This window comes from Misgurnus anguillicaudatus, chromosome 22 (genome assembly GCF_027580225.2).
Source record: "Misgurnus anguillicaudatus chromosome 22, ASM2758022v2, whole genome shotgun sequence".
NCBI classification, from domain to species: Eukaryota; Metazoa; Chordata; class Actinopteri; order Cypriniformes; family Cobitidae; genus Misgurnus; species Misgurnus anguillicaudatus.
In genome coordinates this window covers 43,155,008-43,178,970 of record NC_073358.2, presented here as the reverse complement: position 1 = coordinate 43,178,970, position 23,963 = coordinate 43,155,008, and the positions used below count along the sequence as shown (strand labels likewise).

General features: G+C 35.8%; 1 protein-coding gene across 1 annotated transcript in view; it reads right to left on the bottom strand.

The window, feature by feature from the left end:
* Window positions 1–23,963, bottom strand: part of aacs (acetoacetyl-CoA synthetase) — a 51,285-nt gene that overhangs the window by 5,117 nt on the left and 22,205 nt on the right. The window contains exons 11-16 of the mRNA XM_055198610.2: window positions 14,158–14,222; window positions 9,574–9,696; window positions 3,681–3,794; window positions 3,401–3,526; window positions 2,452–2,521; window positions 1,073–1,131 (exon numbers count right to left, since the gene is read on the bottom strand). Coding sequence (XP_055054585.2) covers window positions 1,073–1,131; window positions 2,452–2,521; window positions 3,401–3,526; window positions 3,681–3,794; window positions 9,574–9,696; window positions 14,158–14,222 — 557 coding nt within the window. The remainder of the gene's footprint in view (window positions 1–1,072; window positions 1,132–2,451; window positions 2,522–3,400; window positions 3,527–3,680; window positions 3,795–9,573; window positions 9,697–14,157; window positions 14,223–23,963) is intronic.

Sequence of the window (23,963 nt, the reverse complement as noted above, 5' to 3'; positions counted from 1 at the left end):
GCGCCTTCATCTTAAGAAAAATGGTAATGAAATAATTGCATTAACCAATCAGATTTTGAGTAAGTGTCACTGTCGCCATCTAGCTGGCTTACAATGATGTCAGCATTTTTGTGTCATTTGATTGGATTGACCCTTAGCAGTTTCAAATATACCAGAAAAATTTCCAACAAGTTTTTTCCAGCTTAACGCAGTCACAGAGTCACGGAACACTATTCGATCTGTCCCGGCTAAAAATCGAAAAATGGACTGTAATGTATGCCATGACGGATTTTGAAGGCAAAAATCCTGTTGAAATCTTTGATTTCCTTCAGCATCAAAATCTGGGTAAGAGCATGTGACAGCTGTACATGTTGACATGTTTGGCGATGACTATTTCGATGTCCACTGCTTTGGTCGAACGGACATTCTCAGCCCTACAACGAATTAAAACTTATGCCAGAAATACTACTGGACAGTGATCAAACTATTCTTGAGGAAAGAAAGAAGTATGGATTTTGTTTACAAATAATCCACAGGCGAATTTGGTGAGTTCAATGCATTTTTTTTAGTAAGCAAATAATATTTGTAAAATGTAAGTTTAGTAAATATCACTTTTTTAATAGTAAAAAATACATTTTCTTTAAATAATAGACTGTCAACAAAGTACTTTGTTATATTTTTGATTCTTCAAAACACTTGGTAAGCTTTATTAAAATCCATTTATGCGATTTCTTTGGGGGGAAAAAAGAGACTTCATTTTAAATACCTTTCAAACCAGTTTCTGTATTATATTCACTACGTCTCATTTTCTAGTGTCTTTTTTAAATAAAGTAAAATTTGACTGTTATTCCTTGATGTGTACAATACAGTAATTTCTATTTTACTATTCAATTAAACTATTGATGTGTTTCTATTGCTGTGATTTTATGATGGTATTAACAGATGGATTAATTCAGATAGGACACCACTGAAGGCCAAGGTGAAATGCACGGACCGCCACTGTCTAACACAAGTTAAACCGTGTTGAAATTCAGGCTGATCCAAAAAGGTCTAAAACTCTTTATTTGTAGGAAAAATGTAAAATGTATCTCACCAATGTTATATATTTCCGAGCTTCCAAACCGTACACCATTAGGATTTAAGGTTCCATCACTAAAATAAAATGCAAACAGACAAAACTAAATGTTTTTAGTATTCCTTTTTATTAAAGAGCAATATTTGCTCCCTGAAGTAAGACATAGAACAAGTAAATGCAATAAATATATTAAAATAAATATTCAATCCGAGTAATTAGGCTATTATCTACAATATATATATATATATATATATATATATATATATATATATATATATATATATATATATATATATATATTTATATATTTATATATATATATATATATATATATATATTTATATATTTATATATATATATATATATATATATTATATATATATAATATATATATATATATATATATATTTATATATTTATATATATATATATATTTATATATTTATATATTTATTTATTTATTTATTTATTTATATATATATATATATATATATATATATATATATATATATATATATATATATATATATATTTTTTTTTATTATTATTTATTTATTTATATTTATATATATATATATATATATATATATATATATATATATATATATATATATATATATATATATATATATATATTTATATATATATACAATATTTATATAGTATATATACAATATTTATATAGTATATATACATATATATGTATACACACATACACACACACACACACACATATATATATATGAATGTGATGGCAAAGATACTTAAAGTCAGTAGAAAGGGTTTTAAGAGATCATCACAATAAAGTATTAGCATAAAGCAGACAGTTCACTAATACAAGAAGTTGTGACTTATAGTTAGGAAAATGTCTAAAGTGAACACTTTAGTTTAGTGAAATAAAGTGTCACCAAATGAAATGGATAGTTCACCAAAAGATGACCCCCAAGTTGTTCTAAACCTGTATAAATTTGTTCTGCTAAATACAAAGGAAGATATTTTAAAGAATGTTAAAGGCGGGGTGTACGATCTCTAAAAAAGTCAATGTTGACATTTGAAATCACCTAAACAAACACACCACTACCCCAATGAAATCTGTACCTTCTTTTGATAGACCCCCAAACATACGCAATTGACTACAACTGTGTTTTGGTACTCGGCTCGACTCCCTTTTCCAAAATGTTTTTTTTTAAAATCATGCACCCCGCCTTTAATAACCAAACAGATCAAGGGCACCATTCACTTCCATAGTAATATTTTTCCCGCAATTTAAATCTTGAGGGTGAGTAAACAATGACAGAATTTACCTTTTTTGGTGAACTACCCCTTTAACTTAACCAAAAATCCTCCACAAAAAGGACAAATAAAATCACATAAGGTCTGCATAAAGTGAGACTCACCTTCTTCCCAACATGACGACACCTCCTGTTTTAGGATTTATCTTGCAGTAATCACCATGAGCCCATACTCCTAAATGTACAGGTATGCATGAATAAACAATAAACATTGCAGAATGAGTGAGATACAGACGCGGCTACTGTGTATCTAAGCAGAAATGTCTGAAATGTTTAATGAGGCTGAACTGTCCTGATTGGCCTTTTCCTGCATCTGACAGCAATAAAGGAGACTTTTCTTGTGCTTACAAAACCCAGCAGACATCTTTTCCTTTTCACCCTCAGAAATCTTTTAATCAATACAGTGAAAAAACTGCAGTCCAAACTTAAGCGCCGTGTTTGTTTTTCAAATCAGGTAAAGATGTGACTCCCTTAACAACTTAAAGGTCCCGTTCTTCCTGTGTTTTTGAAGCTTTTATTGTGTTTACAGTGCACAAAATAACGTGTTCATGTTTCACTTGTAAAAAAACAAACACAGTATTTACACAATTTACTTATCTGTATAGCGCTGTTTTCACTGTCCTAAAAACGAGCTGATGTCTTTCTTGTCCTATGAAGTCCCTCCTTCAGAAATACGTATCGAGTTCTGATTGTGTAGTTTGTTTAGTGTGTTGGGATTCGATAGCAGCTTAGCTTAGCAGAGCCGTTTGAGCCAAAGCTGGCGACTGACGTATTCCTGTGGGCGGAGTTTAGTCAAAAAAACTGTTTTATTGACGTCATTAAAGCAGGAAGTAGAGGGCTGTAGTCCTAACCGGCCGTTCGGTGTAGGCTTTGAAAGGGGACTTCTGTTAAAGAAAATATATCGCCTGGCAGTGAACTTTGAGCTTTATCATTTTACAGGTATTATTTATGCTCTAACAGCAACATTACACACTAACTAAAGTTTGAAAAATGGGATCAGGAAGAACGTGACCTTTATAGGAACTGATCTGAGTACATGTGAGGTGAAGTTTACCTGGGAAGGTGGAAAAATAGGCTTTGTGATATTTGCTGCCGTTTTCGTCGTTCCAGAAATGTGTGGGCTGGCATGGGATGGGCTTCAAACACACAAGCTCTCCGCTTTCACCCCAAACAGGTTTACCTGAGACACACACCAAACACAACAGGGTTGTGAAAGCAATGAGCAATAAACATTTTGATGCTTTGAAGCACATGAACATCATTAACTATCCATTTCAGTAAAAAACAAACCAACTTGACCATAAAATCTGCGATAATCGTAAACCATTTTTCACCTTCAATGTCCCAGGACTCCACAGCCATGCCAAGATTTCGGGCCTGTATTTCTCCTCTGTACACTGGCACGGTCATATTCTGACCCATGAAGCATGAAATAATGTCTGTGCCACCTGAGGAAACATTTAAGATGCTGAGATGCAATTTCAAAGATGCTGAAATGTTAATTGTTTTGAGGAGTGGCTACATTTACATGCAACCGAAAAATCTGTTTGTAATTTATTACAGACGAACCAAATAATCCAGATTGATGGCTTGGACTGAAAAGCCTTCATGTAAATGCTTAAATCCAGGGTTTACCAACCTGTGGTTCACAAACCCCTAGTGGTTCACGAGGTAATTGCAGAGGGTTTGTGAGATGATGAAAAACATTTAACTCTTTCCCTGCCATTGACGAGTTATCTCGTCAATTAAGAGAAAACATTTGCATAAAAAAGTGTCTCTAAATAATTTTCATTTAAATCTGCAATACAACGACTATCGACTAGACGCACTTACCCAATTTATGAAAAAACTGAAGCCAAAAGGTTATTTACTAATTTTAAACTCTATGTTTTGATAATCGCTCTGAATATGATCTCTAACGAAATTCCTTCACAAAAATGCAATTATTTAAGCTTTTTGCTAAAAAAAAGATTTAAAGACAAATACTCAGATGGGTTGAAACGGTTTTTTTTCCCGTTTTGTTTGTTTGTTTGTTTATTGTTTGTTTGAAAGCAGACAATCTGTTCTTTCATTTGATATATTTGTATGTTTATATATTTTTAGATGAAAATTTTCCCGGAAGGCATTTTGTGAAACTTTTGTCTAAATCACAAAAAATGTTGGCGGGCAACTTTTCAAAAAAATGGCTGGCGGCAAATGGGTTAATGAATTACTTACAATTTCATTCAATAAATGATAACATTTAGATATTTAGCAGACGCTTTTATCCAAAGCAACTTACAAAGAGTAGGAAACAGTAAAGCGATTTGTCATAAGGGAGGCAATAATACCTAATAATAATACCGTATTTTCCGGACTATATAGTCGCTTCGGAGTATAAGTCACATCAGTCAAAAAAATGCATCATGAAGAGGAAAAAACATGTGTCATAAGTCACACTGGACTTTAAGTCACATCTATTTAGAAAATTATTATTCTTTTGGGGGGCAATTTGTTTGTTAAGTCTTTCTCCATTGTCTTTAAGTTAATGTTTCAGTTAAAGGAATAGTCTACTCATTTTCAATATTAAAATATGTTATTACCTTAACTAAGAATTGTTGATACATCCCTCTATCATCTGTGTGCGTGCACGTAAGCGCTGGAGCGCACTGCGACGCTTCGATAGCATTTAGCTTAGCCCCATTCATTCAATGCTACCAATCAGAGATAAAGTTAGAAGTGACCAAACACATCAACGTTTTTCCTATTTAAGACGAGTAGTTATACGAGCAAGTTTGGTGGTACAAAATAAAACGTAGCGCTTTTCTAAGCGGATTTAAAAGAGGAACTATATTTTATGGCGTAATAGCACTTTTGGGAGTACTTCGACTCGGCGCAGTAACACCCTCCCTCTCCCATTATGAGAGTGAGAAGGGGAGCGGACTTTTCAGGTGAGTCGAAGTAATAATAGTAATAATAACTGTTTAAAATACTACAGAATTTTTGTTCAAATGGATAAAAAAAAGAAAATAAATATACAAATGTGCCATTACATTTTTTAAATAATTACTTAATTAGATTTTTAGGAAAAGGCTGACAAAAACGTTTGAAAACCCTGCCTTAATCGATCCAAATAAAGTCGATCCAACTGTTCAATCAAATTGAAAAGGGTGGTGTAGTCCGATCTGTGATCTGATCATCATTAGAAAAGTATGAATGTAAACGTTTGAATCTAAGTATTTTCTCAATCGGATCCAAAAATAATAAATGGAATCATGCTTATGATACATCGCATGACTTACATCGTCATAACAACCGCCTTTACTAGCCTTTAACTGGGATGAAGTTAAGCAATTTAACCACAAGGGACAACCGTTTTCCTTACGTATTTACATTTGAATAGAACCATGTTACCGCTTTCAGAAATCTTTTGAATTTGACAACGCCTCTCCTTCTTCGCTGGATGACTCCTCTCCCAGAGACTCAGGGTAAAGTGTCCATAAACACTTCAAAACCTTGCCGAAAGAAGTAGTAGTCATCCGGGTACTTCACACATACTATGAATTTGGACGTACTACTTGCCTTGTATACTGATTTCTGCCTACTATATAGTATAGAAGTAGTGCAGGTATTTTTATTGGGACGAATCTTTAAAATGTGTGAGCTATTAGGATGCAACCAGGGAGAAAATCAGAGAAAAATATGAAAAAGAGAGAGAGAGAAAGAGCTATTTGATACTCCAACCAAAAAAAGCAAGACAATCAATACTTTGAAATAATAAGGTTTCGAGTAGAAAAACAGGAAGGAGATGGATCCGATTTTGGGAAAAATAAAAACAAGATCCAGTAATTGAAAAATGTAATGACTGTAAAGTTAGATTATAAAAAGGAAAGAAAAATCAAGTATAAGCAGATGAAATAGACAGACACGCAGACATCAGCCTGTCTATCGTCCCAGCAACCTCTCTATGTCTGTGACAGATGGTGGGTGATATCGGGGGGTGTCTATTGGATTCAGGTGGATTCTGGGTGGCTGAAAGTGTTAAAGTTTCCTGCCAGTTGCCCCTCGGAGCTCTGGACTCCGACTGGCTCAGTAACAGGAGCAGCGGGAAACAGACCCCGTCACATATGCTCTGCCCGACACCGGGGTCAAGGTCAAATTCGCCTCAGGTTGGCGAAGGCACGCATCTCACGGGCAGGCTCACGATGGACAAGGAGAACGGTTTCTCTCAGTTTCAGTTTCTTTAGCTTGCTTGACATTTGAGAAACCTCTGGAGTCAAGAAACGTCAGTCAAAGCGTTTTTTTGAAAAATTATGAGGCACACGGCTCCTCAGACGTGTCAAATTCAATGAGATCACTGTCATGCTATCAGAATTTATCCAAATGCCAAATCAAACTAACTTTAGTGTTGGATTTATGCAAAAATGGTTTCTGAAGGCTTTCGAATCTCTCTGTCACTCATTGAATATTGCCTACAACTTCAGAGTCATTTCTAGACAAGAAGCCCTTATTTAAATATTTTTACTACATTTATCTTTGTAACTTATAGTCCAACAAAATATCACATTTGGTTAATATTACTACCGTAAAACTAGAAATCCTAACACTTTACAGTAAAGTTGTATTTGTTAACATTAGTTCATGCATTAGCTAGCATGAACTAACAATGTACAGTACAATACTTCTATAGCATTTATAGTTCATGTTAATTGCATTTACTAACCATTTTTAAAATTAAAATATTTAATTGTTAACATTTTGCCCATTTTCATGATTTGCGTATAAATAGTCGTGGAATATGACAAATACAAATTTTGCGTGCATATGATACGCCAATCCTTCCCGATCCCTTAAAGGAATAGTCTACTCATTTTTAATATTAAACTATGTTATTACCTTAACTAAGAATTGTTAATACATCCCTCTATCATCTGTGTGTGTGCGCAAGTAAGCGCTGGAGCGCGCTGCGACACTTCGATAGCATTTAGCTTAGCCCCATTCATTCAATGGTATCAAACAGAGATAAAGTTAGCAAACACATCAACGTTTTTCCTATTTAAGACGAGTAGTTATACGAGCAAGTTTGGTGGTACAAAATAAAACGTAGCGCTTTTCTAAGCGGATTTAAAAGAGGAACTATATTTTATGGCGTAATAGCACTTTTGGGAGTACTTCGACTTGCCTGAAAAGTCCGCTCCCCTTCTCCCTCTCATAATGGGAGAGAGAGGGTGTAACTGCGCCGAGTCGAAGTACTCCCATAAGTGCTATTACGCCATACAATATAGTTCCTCTTTTAAATCCGCTTAGAAAAGCGCTATGGTTTTATTTTGTACCACCAAACTTGCTCGTATAAGTACTCGTCTTAAATAGGAAAAATGTTGATGTGTTTGGTCACGTCTAACTTTATCTCTGTTTGATACCATTGAATGAATGGGGCTAAGCTAAATGCTATCGAAGTGTCGCAGCGCGCTCCAGCGCTTACGTGCACGCACACAGATGATAGAGGGATGTATCAACAATTCTTAGTTAAGGTAATAACATAGTTTAATATTGAAAATGAGTAGACTATTCCTTTAATCTTTTTGTGTCCTTTTATGTTTTGATTTCTCCTTTTATTTCTGTGTTTTTTTTACCATTGTCGCTTGGGTTTGGGTTAGAACAACTTTTTGTTACATAAAATGACATCCTAATCCAAACCCCAATTCTAACCCCGACTCCAAGTGACCATGGTTTAAAAATAGACAAAAACGTGGAGGAAAATATATATATGTATGAAATGACATCCTTAAGCAAATCCCAAATCTAACCCTATCAACTGTAGTATAAAAAACTGAAAAAGAAAAGAGAAACCAATACATAAAATGACACGAAAAGATGTGCCGTATTAAGTGAACGAGGACTAGCGTATCATTTGCATGCAAAATTGGAATTTGGCGTATATATTGCACCACTTTTCACTGTCTGCTATTTATACGCACTTAACTCTTTCCCAAATTTATGAAAAAACTAAAGCCAAAACGTTATTTAATAATTTTAAACTCTGTGTATGTTTTGATAATCGTTATGAATCTGATCTCTAACAAAATTTCTTCACAAAAATGCAATTATTTCAGCTTTTTGCTAAAATTTGTATTTTTAAAGATTTTTCCCCCCATTTTGTTTGTTTGAAAGCAGAGGTTCTGTTCTTTCATTTGATATATTTGTATGTTTATATATTTTTGTGAGAAACTTTTATGAAAATCACAAAAAATGCTGGCGTGCAACTTTAAAAAAAAATGGCTGGTGGGGAATGAGTTAATGAGAATGGGTTGTAAATTAGTTTATGCACAATTAACTAGCATGAACAATTGTACTGGCATTAACTTCCATGAACTTTTCATGAATAAATGCTGAAAAACTATACTGCTCATTGTAAGTTCATGTTAGCTAATGCATTTACTCATGTTAACAAATACAACCCCATTGTATTGTACATGTTTTACGTTTTAAAAACCGAATAATTTTGTATTATATCTGAACAGTACCTATGCTGCTTCTCGTCTCTAATGATTTGTGCAGAATAAGGGCACTCCACATAAGAAGTTAAGTAACAAATAGGTTTGAAAAGCTCGGGCTGATAAAACATGACTGTAGCAGGCTGTCGCTGACCTGCCATGAGAGCAAAGCTCATCTGGTGAAACCGCAGGGTAAGACTGGGCACAGGTGCTGTGTGTGAGAGCCATGCTGCGAGACCCCGGTCACAAACACACACGCATGCACACAAAATCAGCGGTCCGCCACAGCTGTTAGCGCTGATGCTAATTTGTTTCCGCAGGGCCCGGTGGGCATGAGATCACACTGCCACACACACATACGCACGCACGCAAAGAAAGTGCCATCATAAAAGTGGGGAAAGATAACTGAACAAATGAAAGAGAGAAAAGCAAATGACCTGGAGTAAATAAAACAAGCATACGATGCACAAGCTTATATATAAATATATACATAGTGTTTAACACAGTCTGTGAAAACCAGGCTAAACTAATGTTTACTGTTTTCCGTATAAAATCATCATACATAACATAAATAATGTTCTTTTAAAACATAACCTTGATTTTTTTTAAATATTGACTGAGTAAGGTCACATCCAAGATTGAAATCAATGTAATATCAATGACTGAATTCGAACTTTGATGCTCTCAAAATTAGATTATGAGCCTTCAGCCTGGATTTCACAGACAGGGTTATATACAGTCATATGAAGCCCACCTGATATGGATCCCAGGAGCATATTATTCTTGATACAGCTGTACACATACTCATAGCTCTGAGGTTTCAATGGAGATCCTGTAGACAGCAGGGTGTGGAGGGTCTGCAGGTTGTGTGTGTTTGCTGCAGACAGGCGAGAAAGTGGGACAAAACATATTTTTAATACATGATGATAAGCTGAAGCAACAATTCAAATGTTATAGCTTAACTGTGACAAAAGAAAATAAAAAAGGTGCGGTGCTATTAAAACTATGTTGTCGGGTTTTTTTTCAAACACAAAGTAACACTGTCTCAACTAAGAAAGACTGTTTGGTAACACTATTCTTGAAGGCGTGTTCATAAGACTGACATGACACCTTAACAATTATGACATGACATGTGCCATGAACATGAAGGAGATTTTATGCACGTTTATGACAACTGTCATTAAGTGTCAACTTGACATTAACCCATACATCACAACTTGACATTACCAAGACAACATAACTGACCACTTTTTACCAGTAATACAAATTAAATTTGTCATTGAAATGTCATTGAGTGTTAGTACTCAGTCAACGGTTTTATAGCAGCATCATGAGTGTTTTCTTGACCTCAGCTACAGTGGTACAAGTATAATCTGTAATTTAAATGTCATTAAGTGTTAATACTCTGTCAAATAGTCTTATAACAGCGTCATTAATATTTTTCTTGACCTCAACTACAGTGGTGCAAAGATAATTTGTTATTAAAATGTCATTAAGCATTAATACTCTGTCAAATAGTCTTATAACAACGTCATTAGGGCTGTCACAATGATTAAATAATCGCCTCATCGTGATTGTTTGCCCTCATCGCAATGATTTCAAATTACTGCAATGATTTCAAATTACTGCAATGATTTCAAATCACTGCAATGATTTCACATCTCCCTAAAAAACGAACATGTGGTCCAGTACTAATATGACCTTAGCATGATTGGCTACTATTTAAGGCCTGTTCTGGTATAGTTTATTTTGATTGCATTTTTATTTTCATTTTTTTCAGACACTTTATTGTGTTTATTTCTTATGAAGAATTTTCAGTTTTTGAAAGATATATTCATTAAATAATTACTTTTAAATATGTGTTATGTGTATTAGTATTTACTGCCAGGTTAACCTTGCAAAATATTTAATTTAAATAATTACAACAATGTGTGAAAATTATTTCATGAACAAACAAAAAATTTATGAGAATTAAATGTCAAAGCCCTAAAACAGGCAATTAATTGTCATAACCGCCACAACTTATTAGAAAATTAACCGTCCGCCAAATTTCATAATCGTGACAGCCCTAAGCGTGATGAATATTTTTCTTGACCTCAACTACAGTGATACAAATATAATTTGTCATTAAAATATCATTAAGTGTTAATACTCCATCAAATAGTTTTATACCAGCGTCATGAATATTTTTCTTGACCTCAACTACAGTGATACAAATATAATTTGTCATTAAAATGTCATTAAGTGTTAATACTCCGTCAAATAGTTTTATAACAGGGTCATGAATATTCTTCATAATGTTTTTTTTTTTTAGTTTTCTTCATGTGTTTAAGAAATAAAATCAATCATCCAATAATAATAATAATAATAATAATAATAATATTTATAAAACTATAATTTTATAAAACGGCCAGTTCTGGTTCTTCATTCTGATTGGTTGAAACGCGTTCTCAGCTGTGATAAAACTCACCGGTAAACCCACGGCTCAAACCGTATTACATAGCTTGTATCACTGCGCCACTGTTGTTGTGTACTGTAGAAAATAACTGTCAAAATGTCGGATTTTGTTGTCAATTTTGATTTATTGGCTGGGCTAATTATATTATATTGTATTAATTATAATCCTCAACAATTGAACAATTAATGGCGATATCCAGATAAGTGTCAATAAATATTGTTGAGTTTTCTTGTTGATTAATGCTTCCGTGAGGAGTAGTTGTACCGTATATTATCCACTGGGTGGCGATCTTACACAACATAAACACTGATGCTTTCACTTAACACTTTAAAACTCAAGTGTATTTTTTGATCAGCGATCTGAATCGGATCTCTAACAAAAGTCATTCACAGAAATGGAATTATCCCAACATTTTGCTCAAAATTTGAGAGGATAAAAGAACAATTGAAGGTAGGGTGAAACGTTTTTATTTTGTTGTTTGAAAGTAGAGGGTCTGTTCTTTCATTTGATATATTGTATGTTTATATATCTAAAGAAGAACATTTTTCTGGAAGGCATTAATGTTTAACTAAAGCTGGGTGGCAACTCTTTTAAAAAACGCTGGCAGGGAAAGTGTTAAGCATGCTTCCAAGCATATTTGATCCACACGTCAACAGTTGCACGATATAAATGTTAATGTATAAATTAGATGAATGTTAATTTATGAAAATAAACACCACAGTCTTAATGAATCATATTTTCATTGTGTCTTTGCTCCGTCTGTTTTGCTTGGGAACCGCTCTGTTGCAGACACACTTGAGTCTGAGGAACTACTTTGTTTGGCGGAAGACTAATATCTGTACTAATATAATTACAACTTATTTGCTGTGTTTTATTATATGAAATCCTGCTATACATAATTTGAAGCAACCGTTTTATAAACGCAATAAGCCCCGCGAAGCAGTGGGTTACCAGTGCATTTTATAACGGCTAAGGGGGTTTTAGGCACTCCGCTTCGCGTCGTGCCTAACAACGCCCCTTAGCCATTATAAAATGCACTGGTAACCCACTGCTTCTTGGGGCTTATTGCTTTATTATAGCATATGGAGACTGATTCCCCTAAAATTTTATGAAAAAGGTACAATAATGGGTTAAGCCATGCAGTGTTGGGTCCATATCACTGGATAAACAGTTAATTACAATAAATTAATTAATTTAATGTTTTGTTAGTTTTTTCTTCTATGTTAGAAAATCTCAGAACCCTATATGTAAGGAAGAACACGTTCTATTAGTTGTCATTTATTTATGTATTGTGCACATATAATTAAAGTTAAGTATAATCTTTTGATGTGTCTGTTGCATTTTGTTAAGGTATTTAAAATGATTTGACATAGTATTAACACTTAATGACATTTGAATGACACTTTAATGCTATGTTAACCCATAAAGCTAGGTAGTTTCTTAAGTTTGAACATTATGCTGCTATGTCATGTTTATGACAGATTTATGAGGTATTGGTTAATGTCAAGTTGTCATAAGAAAGACATCTCAAACAATGTCATCTTTGCATTAAAAATGACATAATTGAACAAATGACACTTAATGACAGTTGTCATAAATGTGCATAAAATCTCCTTCATGTTCCTGACAAGTGTCATGTCAAGATTATGAAGGGGTCATGTCAGTCTTATGAACACCCCTTCAAGTAAAGTGTTACCAAATGTTGTGAAGAACCCCCTTTATTCAAAACAGGCTTTTAAAGGTGCACTGTGTAGATTTTAGCGGCATCTAGTGGTGAGATTGCGAATTGCAACCAACAGATCAGGCCACCACTCACCCTCCCTTTTCGAAACACTTAAAAAAGCTACAGTAGCCGCCACAAGACAAACACGTCATCTTCTAAGACAAACGATGATGAAATGCGTTCTCTAGAGCAGAATGTCCATTTAGGACTACTGTAAGGTCTTTATACACAACTGAAAACATAGTTATGTATAAAACATTGCATTTCTGTCAATAGATCCTCCTAAAATGTACACATTGCACCTTTAAATGCGACTTTATCTTTACGTCTTTATTCAAGCTAATAAATAATAAAGCTCAGATCACTGTAATAAGGCAGGCTGGTCTGGGTCACAGTGATCAGAATTAAACTATGCTGAAATGCATGCAGGCACCATGCCAGACCACCCGCCTGGGGTCCTGTGTAGAGAGAGTCTCTCGCCCCGGTTATCAGAGCCACTGCCACACCCCACAGGCTAACAGGTGTCGCTCTGAAATGTCAAGCAGCCAAAGCGAGCCGCAGAGGGACAGGAAACACTAATCTGACCCCCAACACACAACTACATATTTAACCTATCACACACATCCAATTAAGTTGTGAACATAAAATCATCCTATATAATGTAAAGAACATTCTGTGAAAATATACCTTGTTATCTTTAATATTGACTGAATAAGGTCATGTTAAAGATCCACATTTTTTCAAGTTGTTTCAAAACCCAACCTTCATAGAAAACAATTTGTACTCGGGTATCTCTTATACAGAGGTGTTTCCTGCAAATTGCTAGTAGCTAATTCTGTACAAAAAAAGGGCTTTTAATTCAAATCGCTCTCCCGGCAGTCGTTACGCACAAACTCCTCCACCTTCTGCTGTAAATTGCATTTTAATTCACTTTCACTTGCCGGCATTATTGTTATATATTCATAAGCACGTACAAACGGTTTAGTGAATGAGTCAGTGGTATCCAGAGACCGAAGGGAAAGAGGGGAAATGAATGCGTACTATGAAAGAAAAAGTTAAAAACATAAGGGAGGCAGACGGGGAGAGAGGGAACGAAAGAGCACGAAGTTGACAGACAGCAAGCGAGAGATTGTAATTTAACAGTTGTTTTTGTTTACCTGGTTTTAGATTTCTCTCCTCTAACACAGACAGCCACTTCGCTCCAGTCCCAAAAATAGTAATTCTGTCAGTAAACAATGAAAAGAATGGCAAAAACATCAAGTTAACAATTAGAAGTATGTTATGTATGAATGCATAAAAAATAAAGTAGGTTAGACTTGAGTGAAATATGTTTGAATGTAGCCAAATTTCAAGAATAACAAACCATGTAGGACAGTGCAGAAATGTGCATATGATCATGTGTGTATCTATAAATCTGGTACAGTATGTTTTTGTGCATGATCTAAAGATTTGAGTTTCTGCTACTTCTTTATTCATTCTCCACCCCCCCCCCCTTTTCCTTTCTCATTTCTGTTCTTACATTTGCAGCCCTGTCAACTATTCTTGATGTATATTGGTTATATGCTGTTCCTCGTAAAAAAAATGAAGTTTTTTTTTGATTTGCAGGTCAAACTTGAACTTTGAAACGTAACACAATGCAAATTTTCTGTGATTTTTTCATCTGCTGCAATATGTATGTATATAAATGGAAGCCAATCGAACAAATGCAGAGTTCATACCAAACACGGTAGAGGCGGCAAGCGCAAGTGATTTACATGTTAAGTCAATGCAAAGACGCGAATAGGCATCCTGCAGCGCGGAATTGAGTTGAAAAATCGTAACTTTGACAGATTTAGGGGCCGCGTTAACCAATCAGGTCCTTGCTGTAGTAGTGACGTGATTACACGAAGCGAGCGCAGTCTCAGTGCAGGTACAGAAGCCCCTCCCATGACGCAAATTTCCACGTGAATGTCTCGAATGACTAGCATTTCACTCGTGAATGAAGCGAGTAAACTCAAAATGTTCAAGTGTCCAACTACGCGCGAATAGCGAGTTTTTTCCGCCTCTACCGCTGCTGGTGTGAATGCACCAAAAGAGTCTAGTAGTATGACCAAAAAGCTCACCCAAACATTTACATTACTTTTTTATTCAGGCATTTAGCAGACGCTTTATCCAAAGTCACTTACAAAGATCTTTTTGACATATTACACTGTAACTTTACAAAAATATGTTACTTTTAGCCATTAAAGAAAACTTTAGTATGTTTTAACTATTTTTTTAAAAACGTGCTTTACCAAACAGTTGATTTGTCACTTTATAGTAATAGTAGAAAAGCTGCATTGTGATCCCATAGAAAAAACATTTTTGGTTCACCAAAGAACCTTCTTAAAGGTGGGGTGCATGATTTTTGAAAAATGCTTTGGAAAAGTGCCAATTACCAAATCACAATTGTTAACCAATCAGGACCTTGCTGTAGTAGTGACGTGATTATAGGAAGTGAGCGGAGTCTCAGCGGAGTGGCAGAAGCCCCTCCTATGGCGCAAATTTCCACGTGAATGTCTCGAATGACTAGCATTTCACTCGTGAATGAAGCGAGTAAACTCAAAATGTTCAAGTGTCCAACTACGCGCGAATAGCGAGTTTTTTCCGCCTCTACCGCTGCTGGTGTGAATGCACCAAAAGAGTCTAGTAGTATGACCAAAAAGCTCACCCAAACATTTACATTACTTTTTTATTTAGGCATTTAGCAGACGCTTTATCCAAAGCGACTTGCAAAGATCTTTTTGACATATTACACTGTAACTTTACAAAAATATGTTACTTTTAGCCATTAAAGAAAACTTTAGTATGTTTTAACTATTTTTTTAAAAACGTGCTTTACCAAACAGTTGATTTGTCACTTTATAGTAATAGTAGAAAAGCTGCATTGTGATCCCATAGAAAAAACATTTTTGGTTCACCAAAGAACCTTCTTAAAGGTGGGGTGCATGATTTTTGAAAAATGCTTTGGAAAAGTGCCAATTACCAAATCACAATTGTTAACCAATCAGGACCTTGCTGTAGTAGTGACGTGATTACACGAAGCGAGCGCAGTCTCAGTGCAGGTACAGAAGCCCCTCCCATGACGCAAATTTCCACGTGAATGTCTCAAATGACTAGCATTTCACTCGTGAATGAAGCGAGTAAACTCAAAATGTTCAAGTGTCCAACTACGGGCGAATAGCGAGTTTTTTCCGCCTCTACCGCTGCTGGTGTGAATGCACCAAAAGAGTCTAGTAGTATGACCAAAAAGCTCACCCAAACATTTACATTACTTTTTTATTTAGGCATTTAGCAGACGCTTTATCCAAAGCGACTTACAAAGATCTTTTTGACATATTACACTGTAACTTTACAAAAATATGTTACTTTTAGCCATTAAAGAAAACTTTAGTATGTTTTAACTATTTTTTTAAAAACGTGCTTTACCAAACGGTTGATTTGTCACTTTATAGTAATAGTAGAAAAGCTGAATTGCGATCCCATAGAAAAAACATTTTTGGTTCACCAAAGGACCTTCTTAAAGGTGGGGTGCATGATTTTTGAAAAACGCTTTGGAAAAGTGCCAATTACCAAATCACAATTGTAGCCAATCAGCAGTAAGGGGTGTGTCTACTAACCAACATCGTTGCCTGGGTTGCGTATGTGTGCGGCGGGTCTATCAAAAGAAGGTCCAGATTCTATTGGGGAAGGGGCGTGTTTGTTTAGGTGATTCCAAATGTCAACATTGGTTTCAGAAATCATGCACCCTGCCTACCATTTCTTTCTTAAGGCGGAGTCCACGATGTTTGAAAGCCAATGTTGATATTTGAAATCACCTAAACAAACACGCCCCTACCCCAATAGAATCTGGACCTTCTGTTGATAGCCCCGCCCCACACATACGCAACCCAGGCAACGATGACGGTTAGTAGACACGCTCCTTACTGCTGATTGGCTATAAGTGTGTTTTGGTAGTCGGCCTGTCTCCTTTTCCAAAGCGTTTTTCAAACATCGTGGACTCCGCCTTTAACCCTCTAACTGCCTGTGTTTCATATGCATATCTGTGAATAATCAGAAATGTATATTTTTCAGCAAATAGTAAATTCTGACTACAGAAATGGATGATCTGAAAACATTAGCTTAGCTTTTCTACTTTTATCACAAAGTGACAAATCAACCGTTTGGCAAAGCAAACAAAATTTCACCAAGAACAGTTCACGTGGCAGGAGTGATTTCTTCTTCATTCACATTTAGAACGTGTAAACACCCCAAAACCACATGAAACCCGTTTATTTCTAATCCGCTACAGGCTACATCCAGAGGTCGATGTAATCCACCGGAAAATCCATTTCAGTCTGATCGCTTTTTTGTAGCTTTTCGGTTACGTCATGCTGTCGCGTCACGTAAAACATAAACGCGTCAAACGTTAAGGCAGATTGTTTTTTGGTTTTGGCTCAACACTTACCATTCTTGGAGAATTACACCAAACGTGACTAAAGTGCAAACGTTACAACTTACCCTATAGGTGGGGTTAAAGGGGGTTAGTTGTAACACTTGCTAAAAAATTAAGTTTGCAGGCAAATATTTCAATACTATTTTGTCTATATACTTGAAGTAGATATTGTTTCTATCTGTCTATAATAGACAGGTATCTAGACTATTCATTCCTCATCTAACCATAGTTAAATTATAAATGGATACAAATGTCTAAATATGTGAGAAAATGCAGCACAATTATGAAAAAAAAAATTTTATATGTGACCCAGTCTGTAAAAACCATACTACAGTTTCAAAATCAAATCATAAGATAATGAAAATCAAAATCTGGTTTAGCTATTCATTTCATTATGATTTTAATCTTTGACGTGACCTTATTCAATCAATATTAAAGATATGAACAAAAATGCATGTCTCTCAATGCTGTTTGATTAACACGAGTGACAGACAGGAGCAAAATTAGGTAACTTCCCCTTTAAGACCAAAGTCCGGATCCAATACACTGTTACACACGCGCTTTCTCTTTTAGCCATTTACTTTCTCTTAAGACCTTACTGGTCGTGTTTATGAGGATGCTTGCAAAGACGGGAATTTTGACGCATATGTCCATTTAAGGCCAATAAAGCGGAAAAATGCTCACAAGCTTAATGAGCAGCGGTCGTGCGACTTGCGCGCTCCTCACAGACAGAAAGAGCAGCGGTTGCGCGACTTGTCCGCTCCTGACACACAGAAAGAACGCACTCATACAGATCTGTTGTCTGTGTTTCAATGGCTTAAAATAACTTGTTTTAAAACTGCAGTGCTTAAATACGTGTACAAACGTTACGTTTTCGCGACCACGTGCACAGGAGTGTGATGTGGTCGCGTAACCTCGCTAGAAACAATAGTCCAAAATCTCTACCGGTTGACACATTTCTACCGGTTAATTATGTCTACCGGTTTATCGCCCACCCCTACTCCTCTCAATAAAATATTTTGACTAAAAATGAGCTCAACCATTTGGTTGAGATGTAGTTGAAGGGTTAACACGTTATAGTCTGTTAAACCTTTTACCACTACAAAACAAATGTTCTGTAGCCTAACAAAGAGGAACTTTTATTTTTTCAAGTGTATTTAGTGTAACAAAGTCAAAGTCAACATCTGTAATTATTTTGGAGAGAGTAGGGAATGAGACAGAGAAATGAAAAACTGGACTCGCCGAGCACACAGTAGGCTGCATTTCCAACAAAACGAAAATCTAATTTCCACAGCGCTCTTAATCTTTCAAGTCTGACTGTAGGTCACAGCGTGTAACGCGCTCGGTGTCAATGACGTGGAATTGATCTAAATGGCGCGTTGACCTGCAGAGGACTCGGTCGGGCATCTCTTGATGGAATCAGTCAGGGTCAGAAATCGGGTGCAAAGGTCACACCAGTGCAATATCTGAAGTGCAGAGAGTAGGCTAAATGCTGTCAGCGTGAATGCGTTGGTGTAATCTCCATTTGTCTACCGCAAAGGGTTTACAACGTGTTTACAATGAATTTATAGTAGAGTGGCACTAAAGGCAGTATAATGTGTGAAACTGGCAACACAAATGCGATCTGAGCATAACTGTAAATGCAGAAAGACTGTAGATGAGATTGACCCAGAATAACACCAACAGTTTTGTTTTAGGGTTAATGGGATTATATTATAGTGAACATGGATTTTCTTTGCTCTGTTCAGGGTTCCCACACCTTAGTTTACTTTAAATTCAATGACCTTTCAAGGACTTTCCAGGTCCAATACCCTCAAATTCAAGGACCAAATGTGGGGACACATTTCAAGTGAATGCAAGGTTACATCATGTTACCTTTTAAGATACATTATTACAGTTCCCTTTCGAGGGAACTCGCGCTGCATCACTGCGGTGACACTCTGGGGTCGCCTCCAGGAGTAAGTGCGTCTGAATGTGTATATCAAATTCAACCAATGGTAAGACTTTACTGCAAAGACAGGTCGACGCGGGAGCCAGGAAGTATATCGCTATCTGAAATATTGCCAAAGACGGCGTTACAGGGACGCAGGAAATATGGCAAGGGAGACGCAGCGTCTCGTTCCCATTGTGTAGTCGTACAGATCGTGATTCCTTCAATGTGCTTTTAAGACAAAGCAAGACCACAAAATATTAAGAAACTGTGCATACATGCAATTAAGTGCTTATCTATATTTCTCCATCATTTATTCCAATTCTCTCTTTGCATTTCCTTTAAGAGATGTCCCTTGTGTAGGTGGGTGTTATGACAACGTCCTGCCTTCGTGTGATTGGTGGCAGCTGGCAAGGCCTGGTTAGTAATTGGTTGCTTAGGATGTAGGAAGAGAATTCTATATAAAATGAAATGAAACGTGGTTTCACAAGCTAGATAGCAGTCAGGGAGAAATGGGAAAACAGCAATCTAATGATACGACCAACTAGTATGCTTCATCGCTGTCTGTGACTTCAAGGGACACTTGTCTCTTATATATCCATTGAAATCATTTCTAGATTGTCAATTTTTCAATATTTAAGCAAGTTATATATTCAAGCTTCTTTAAGAATGGTGCAAATTATGGAGAAATGATCAAAATACATTTCATACAAGTGTAATTACAATAAAGAGGTGTAGATGGTATATTAACAAGATATAGAGGAGTTGTAAAGTTAGAGATGAAAAATCTGGGCTTTGAATAAAAATGCTGTAGGTTTAAAAGTGATATCTTGGCAGTGGTTCTCAAACTGGGAGGTGGTGAGATTAATTTATCATAAATCCTGTGTAACAAAATCTCAGAAAAATAAGTCTACTAACCAACAGCACTACAATTTTAGCATTTAATATGTTTTGTTTATTTCAAATTCTAAATTTGAGATGTTTTTGTCATTAATTTTCTTTGGGGGGTTCAAAGGGATGCAACACAAGGGGGTTTGCACAAAAGTTTGATTATCACCACTTTAAAGGGATATTTTACCCAAAAATTAGAATTCTGTCATCATTTACTCACCCCCACGTTGCCACAAATCTGCACAAATGTATTTGTTCTGATGAACACAAAGGAAGATATTTTGAGAAATGTTTGTATCAAACCGTTCATGGACCCCATTCACTTCCATAGTAGGAATACACGTAAATCGGTCCACAAACGGTTTGGTTACAAACATTTCTCAAAATATCTTCTGTTGTATTTATCAGAACAAAGAAATGTATAAAGGTTTGTAACAACATGAGGGTGAGTAAATGATGACAGAATTTTCATTTTTGGATGACCTAACCCTTTAAGATATCACTTTTAAACCTTTAGGGGCGGTTTCCCAGACAGAGATTAGCTTAAACCAGGACTAGGATTTAGTTAGATTAGGAAATATAACTAGTTTTAACATACATGCCTTACTTAAAACATTACTTTTGTGCAGTTTGAGGCCAAACAAAGGGCACCGATGTATTTTAAAATATGTCAGTGCAGGTTGTTTTTAGTTTGGGCAGCTCTTACATTTATTTTAGTCTAGGACTAATCTAATCCTGTCTGTGAAACCGCCCCTTAATGTACTACCAAGGTTTAATCTATACACTGTAAAAAATTAAGTAAATTCAGTAAGTTAACTGGTTACCGTAAAATTTTGAGTTAATTCAACTTAAAAATTTTAGTTGAAGACATATTTTACACCAGTGGTTCTCAAACTTTTTCGGCGTGCGGCCCCCCTTGTGTAGGGCGCATCCCTTGGCGCCCCCGTTACCCAATTTTTTTTTATGAAAATAAAAACATTCGAAAACTTTTATTTAACAAAACATGTTAAATTATACAATGTATTGCTGTTGATTAGTAGCCTTCATTTTCTGAAGTTTAATTATACAGAATTTATGATAAATGAATGTATTTTATGAAATGTCATAAAACTGGAGCACCCCAGCCACTATCTCACAGCCCCCAGTTTGAGAACCACCGTTTTACAACTTTTAATTGAACTTTTTTTTAGTTCAATTAACTCAAAATATTAAGGCAAAAGGGTAACTTACTTAAAGCTGTTGAACCTACTTATTTTTTTTACAGTGAAGGGTTTGTACCTAAAACTTAACTTGACGTCAAATGTTTTGGCAAAAAAAGACTGTATGAAGAGAATAAGATTATAATATCTAATATAATATCTGACAGTATTGAAACTTGTGGGAAAGTATCGCATCTGTAGTTTAAAACTCCAATACAATCCATTCTTTGTTAAACATATTCTTTGTTCCATCCCTCACATCTTAGGAAGAAAATAACAAGTGCCATTTTCTTTCCCAAAACAGCTTCGGCCAGGAGCAACAATATGAGACAAAGACCTAATTGTCAAGGATGACAGAGTCTTACAACAGCCCTTTGTGTGTAAATTAAGCCATTTCCCTAATGCTCATCACATTCGCCGTATGAATATTGATCTTTTACAAACAACATTCAAAATTAATCTGTAGGGGAGTGGCACAAGATAACCCCGGATTTCCACCGACTGCGGAACTGCAAGCATGTGAAAAAATAGGTAATTAAAATTTGGCTCCTCTTTTGATGTCAGAAGGGGATAATACCGCCCATTAATCTTAATTCTAATATAACTCTGTGTTTGTGTAAAAAAAATCATATATATCATAAGGGGCTTAAGAGTGAGTAAATCATGTGGTACATTTTATTTTTGGCTAAACTATCCTTTTAAGTTATAGTCTGACAGCTCTGTTTCCCTAAATTTGGGCTACAAATGTTCAACTCGAATCATCAACTAGCAGCCTTTGCCTCAAGCCAGTGCCAATACAACTTAAAAATAGATGCAATTGATGTTTACATGGGACACAAAAACAGGATTTTTCTTGAAGACATGCTTGATCACAACATGAAGATTGATGGATGACTGATTATTCCAGCTTGCAAAGGTTTGTCAATAATAACACATGCAGCTTAAAGGTACAGTAACCTGTTAAAAAGATGTAAACATGTTACAACCCTTGCGACACGTGCTGTATATTTCAAGTGTCTGTCCAGAAGGCATATGAGCAGAACTGAAATATAATTATTTGATGAAGTCTTGATTTATTTAATGACGCTGCCCTTGTGTCCTATAATAATCCACTTCCATTGTAAACAGAAAAGAACTTTTGAATAAAATAAGTTTTGGTTCCAAAAAAACAAAAAAAGCCATTAGGGATTTGAATGACATAAGGGTGGGGAAAAAAAATTTTTGGGGGGGGGGTTAACTAATCCTTTAAGGACTAAATTAAGCATTTTCATTTCATTACCTGAACAAGTTCTAAATACATTCATACGGCCCAGAGGAATAATTTAATTGGTGTTCCCAAAAAGTTTGTAACTCAAAGCTACACTTAAAATGAAAGAAAGTCAGACAGTTAGCAAAATAAAAAAACACAGATTCTGTCTGTATAAGAACTCTCAAAGCTCAAACCAAAGTTATATCAAAATATATAAAGAGACATATGTTCCCGAAGCTATCCATGCAACACACATCTGGCAAGTAATAGAAATGTGTGTGCGTTTCGGCTCTCCCAAAGCTGCTATAAAAACGTCTCTATTTGCTTCCTCTTGGGAAGAGGCGAGACAATGAGAATAAGAATAGAGACTTTCACCAGCAGCCAAGGGAGCACGAAATGAGCAAACGCACATACACCAGCACAATGAGTGCCATTCAGAAATCTGTATAATCTCCAGTGTATGTTGCACTTCGTTCACTTCTGATCAATAATAAGTAAACTAAAGAACGCAGTGACACATTAGCCAATTAAACTGGCGACTTTAAAACAGGTTTACACAAAGAGCCGAGCAGATGTTGGTGATAAGCATTGCCACACCTCAACCAATCACAGTGCAGAATGAGAAAAAGACAGACCTGAACCTTCTGACTCTGACACCTCTATTATCCGCTTGTTAAGTTTTGACATAAATAATACTGTTTCCGGGTCCAAGCCTTCACTCATTTCAATAGATAGAGAGGATACTATATAAACAGCAGCAGTTTATGAGCACTACTTATTCATGTTACACATTTTTGCACAAAATGTAAAAAGTAGGTGTGTGCTGCAGTCTCAAGACTCACAGACAGCAATATATTAAAGGATTTGTCCGTTTTCTTAAAAAAAATCCAGATTATTTATTCACCACCATGTCATCCCAAATGTTTATGTCTTACTTTGTTCAGTCGAGAAGAAATTACGTTTTTTGAGGAAAATACTCATTTTAATGGACCCCAACACTTAACAGCTCCAATGCAGTTTTAAAAATGGCAGCCTCAAAGGACTCTAAACGATCCCAAAAGAGGCACAAGGGTTCCATCTAGCGAAACGAACGTCAACCTTGGCAAGAAAAATATAAAATGCACTTTTAAACCACATTTACTCGTCTTCCTCCGGGTCCTGTGACGCGCTAGCACGACCTCACGTAATACGTCATCACGTCAAGGGGTCACGGATGATGTATGTGAAACTACGCCCCAGTG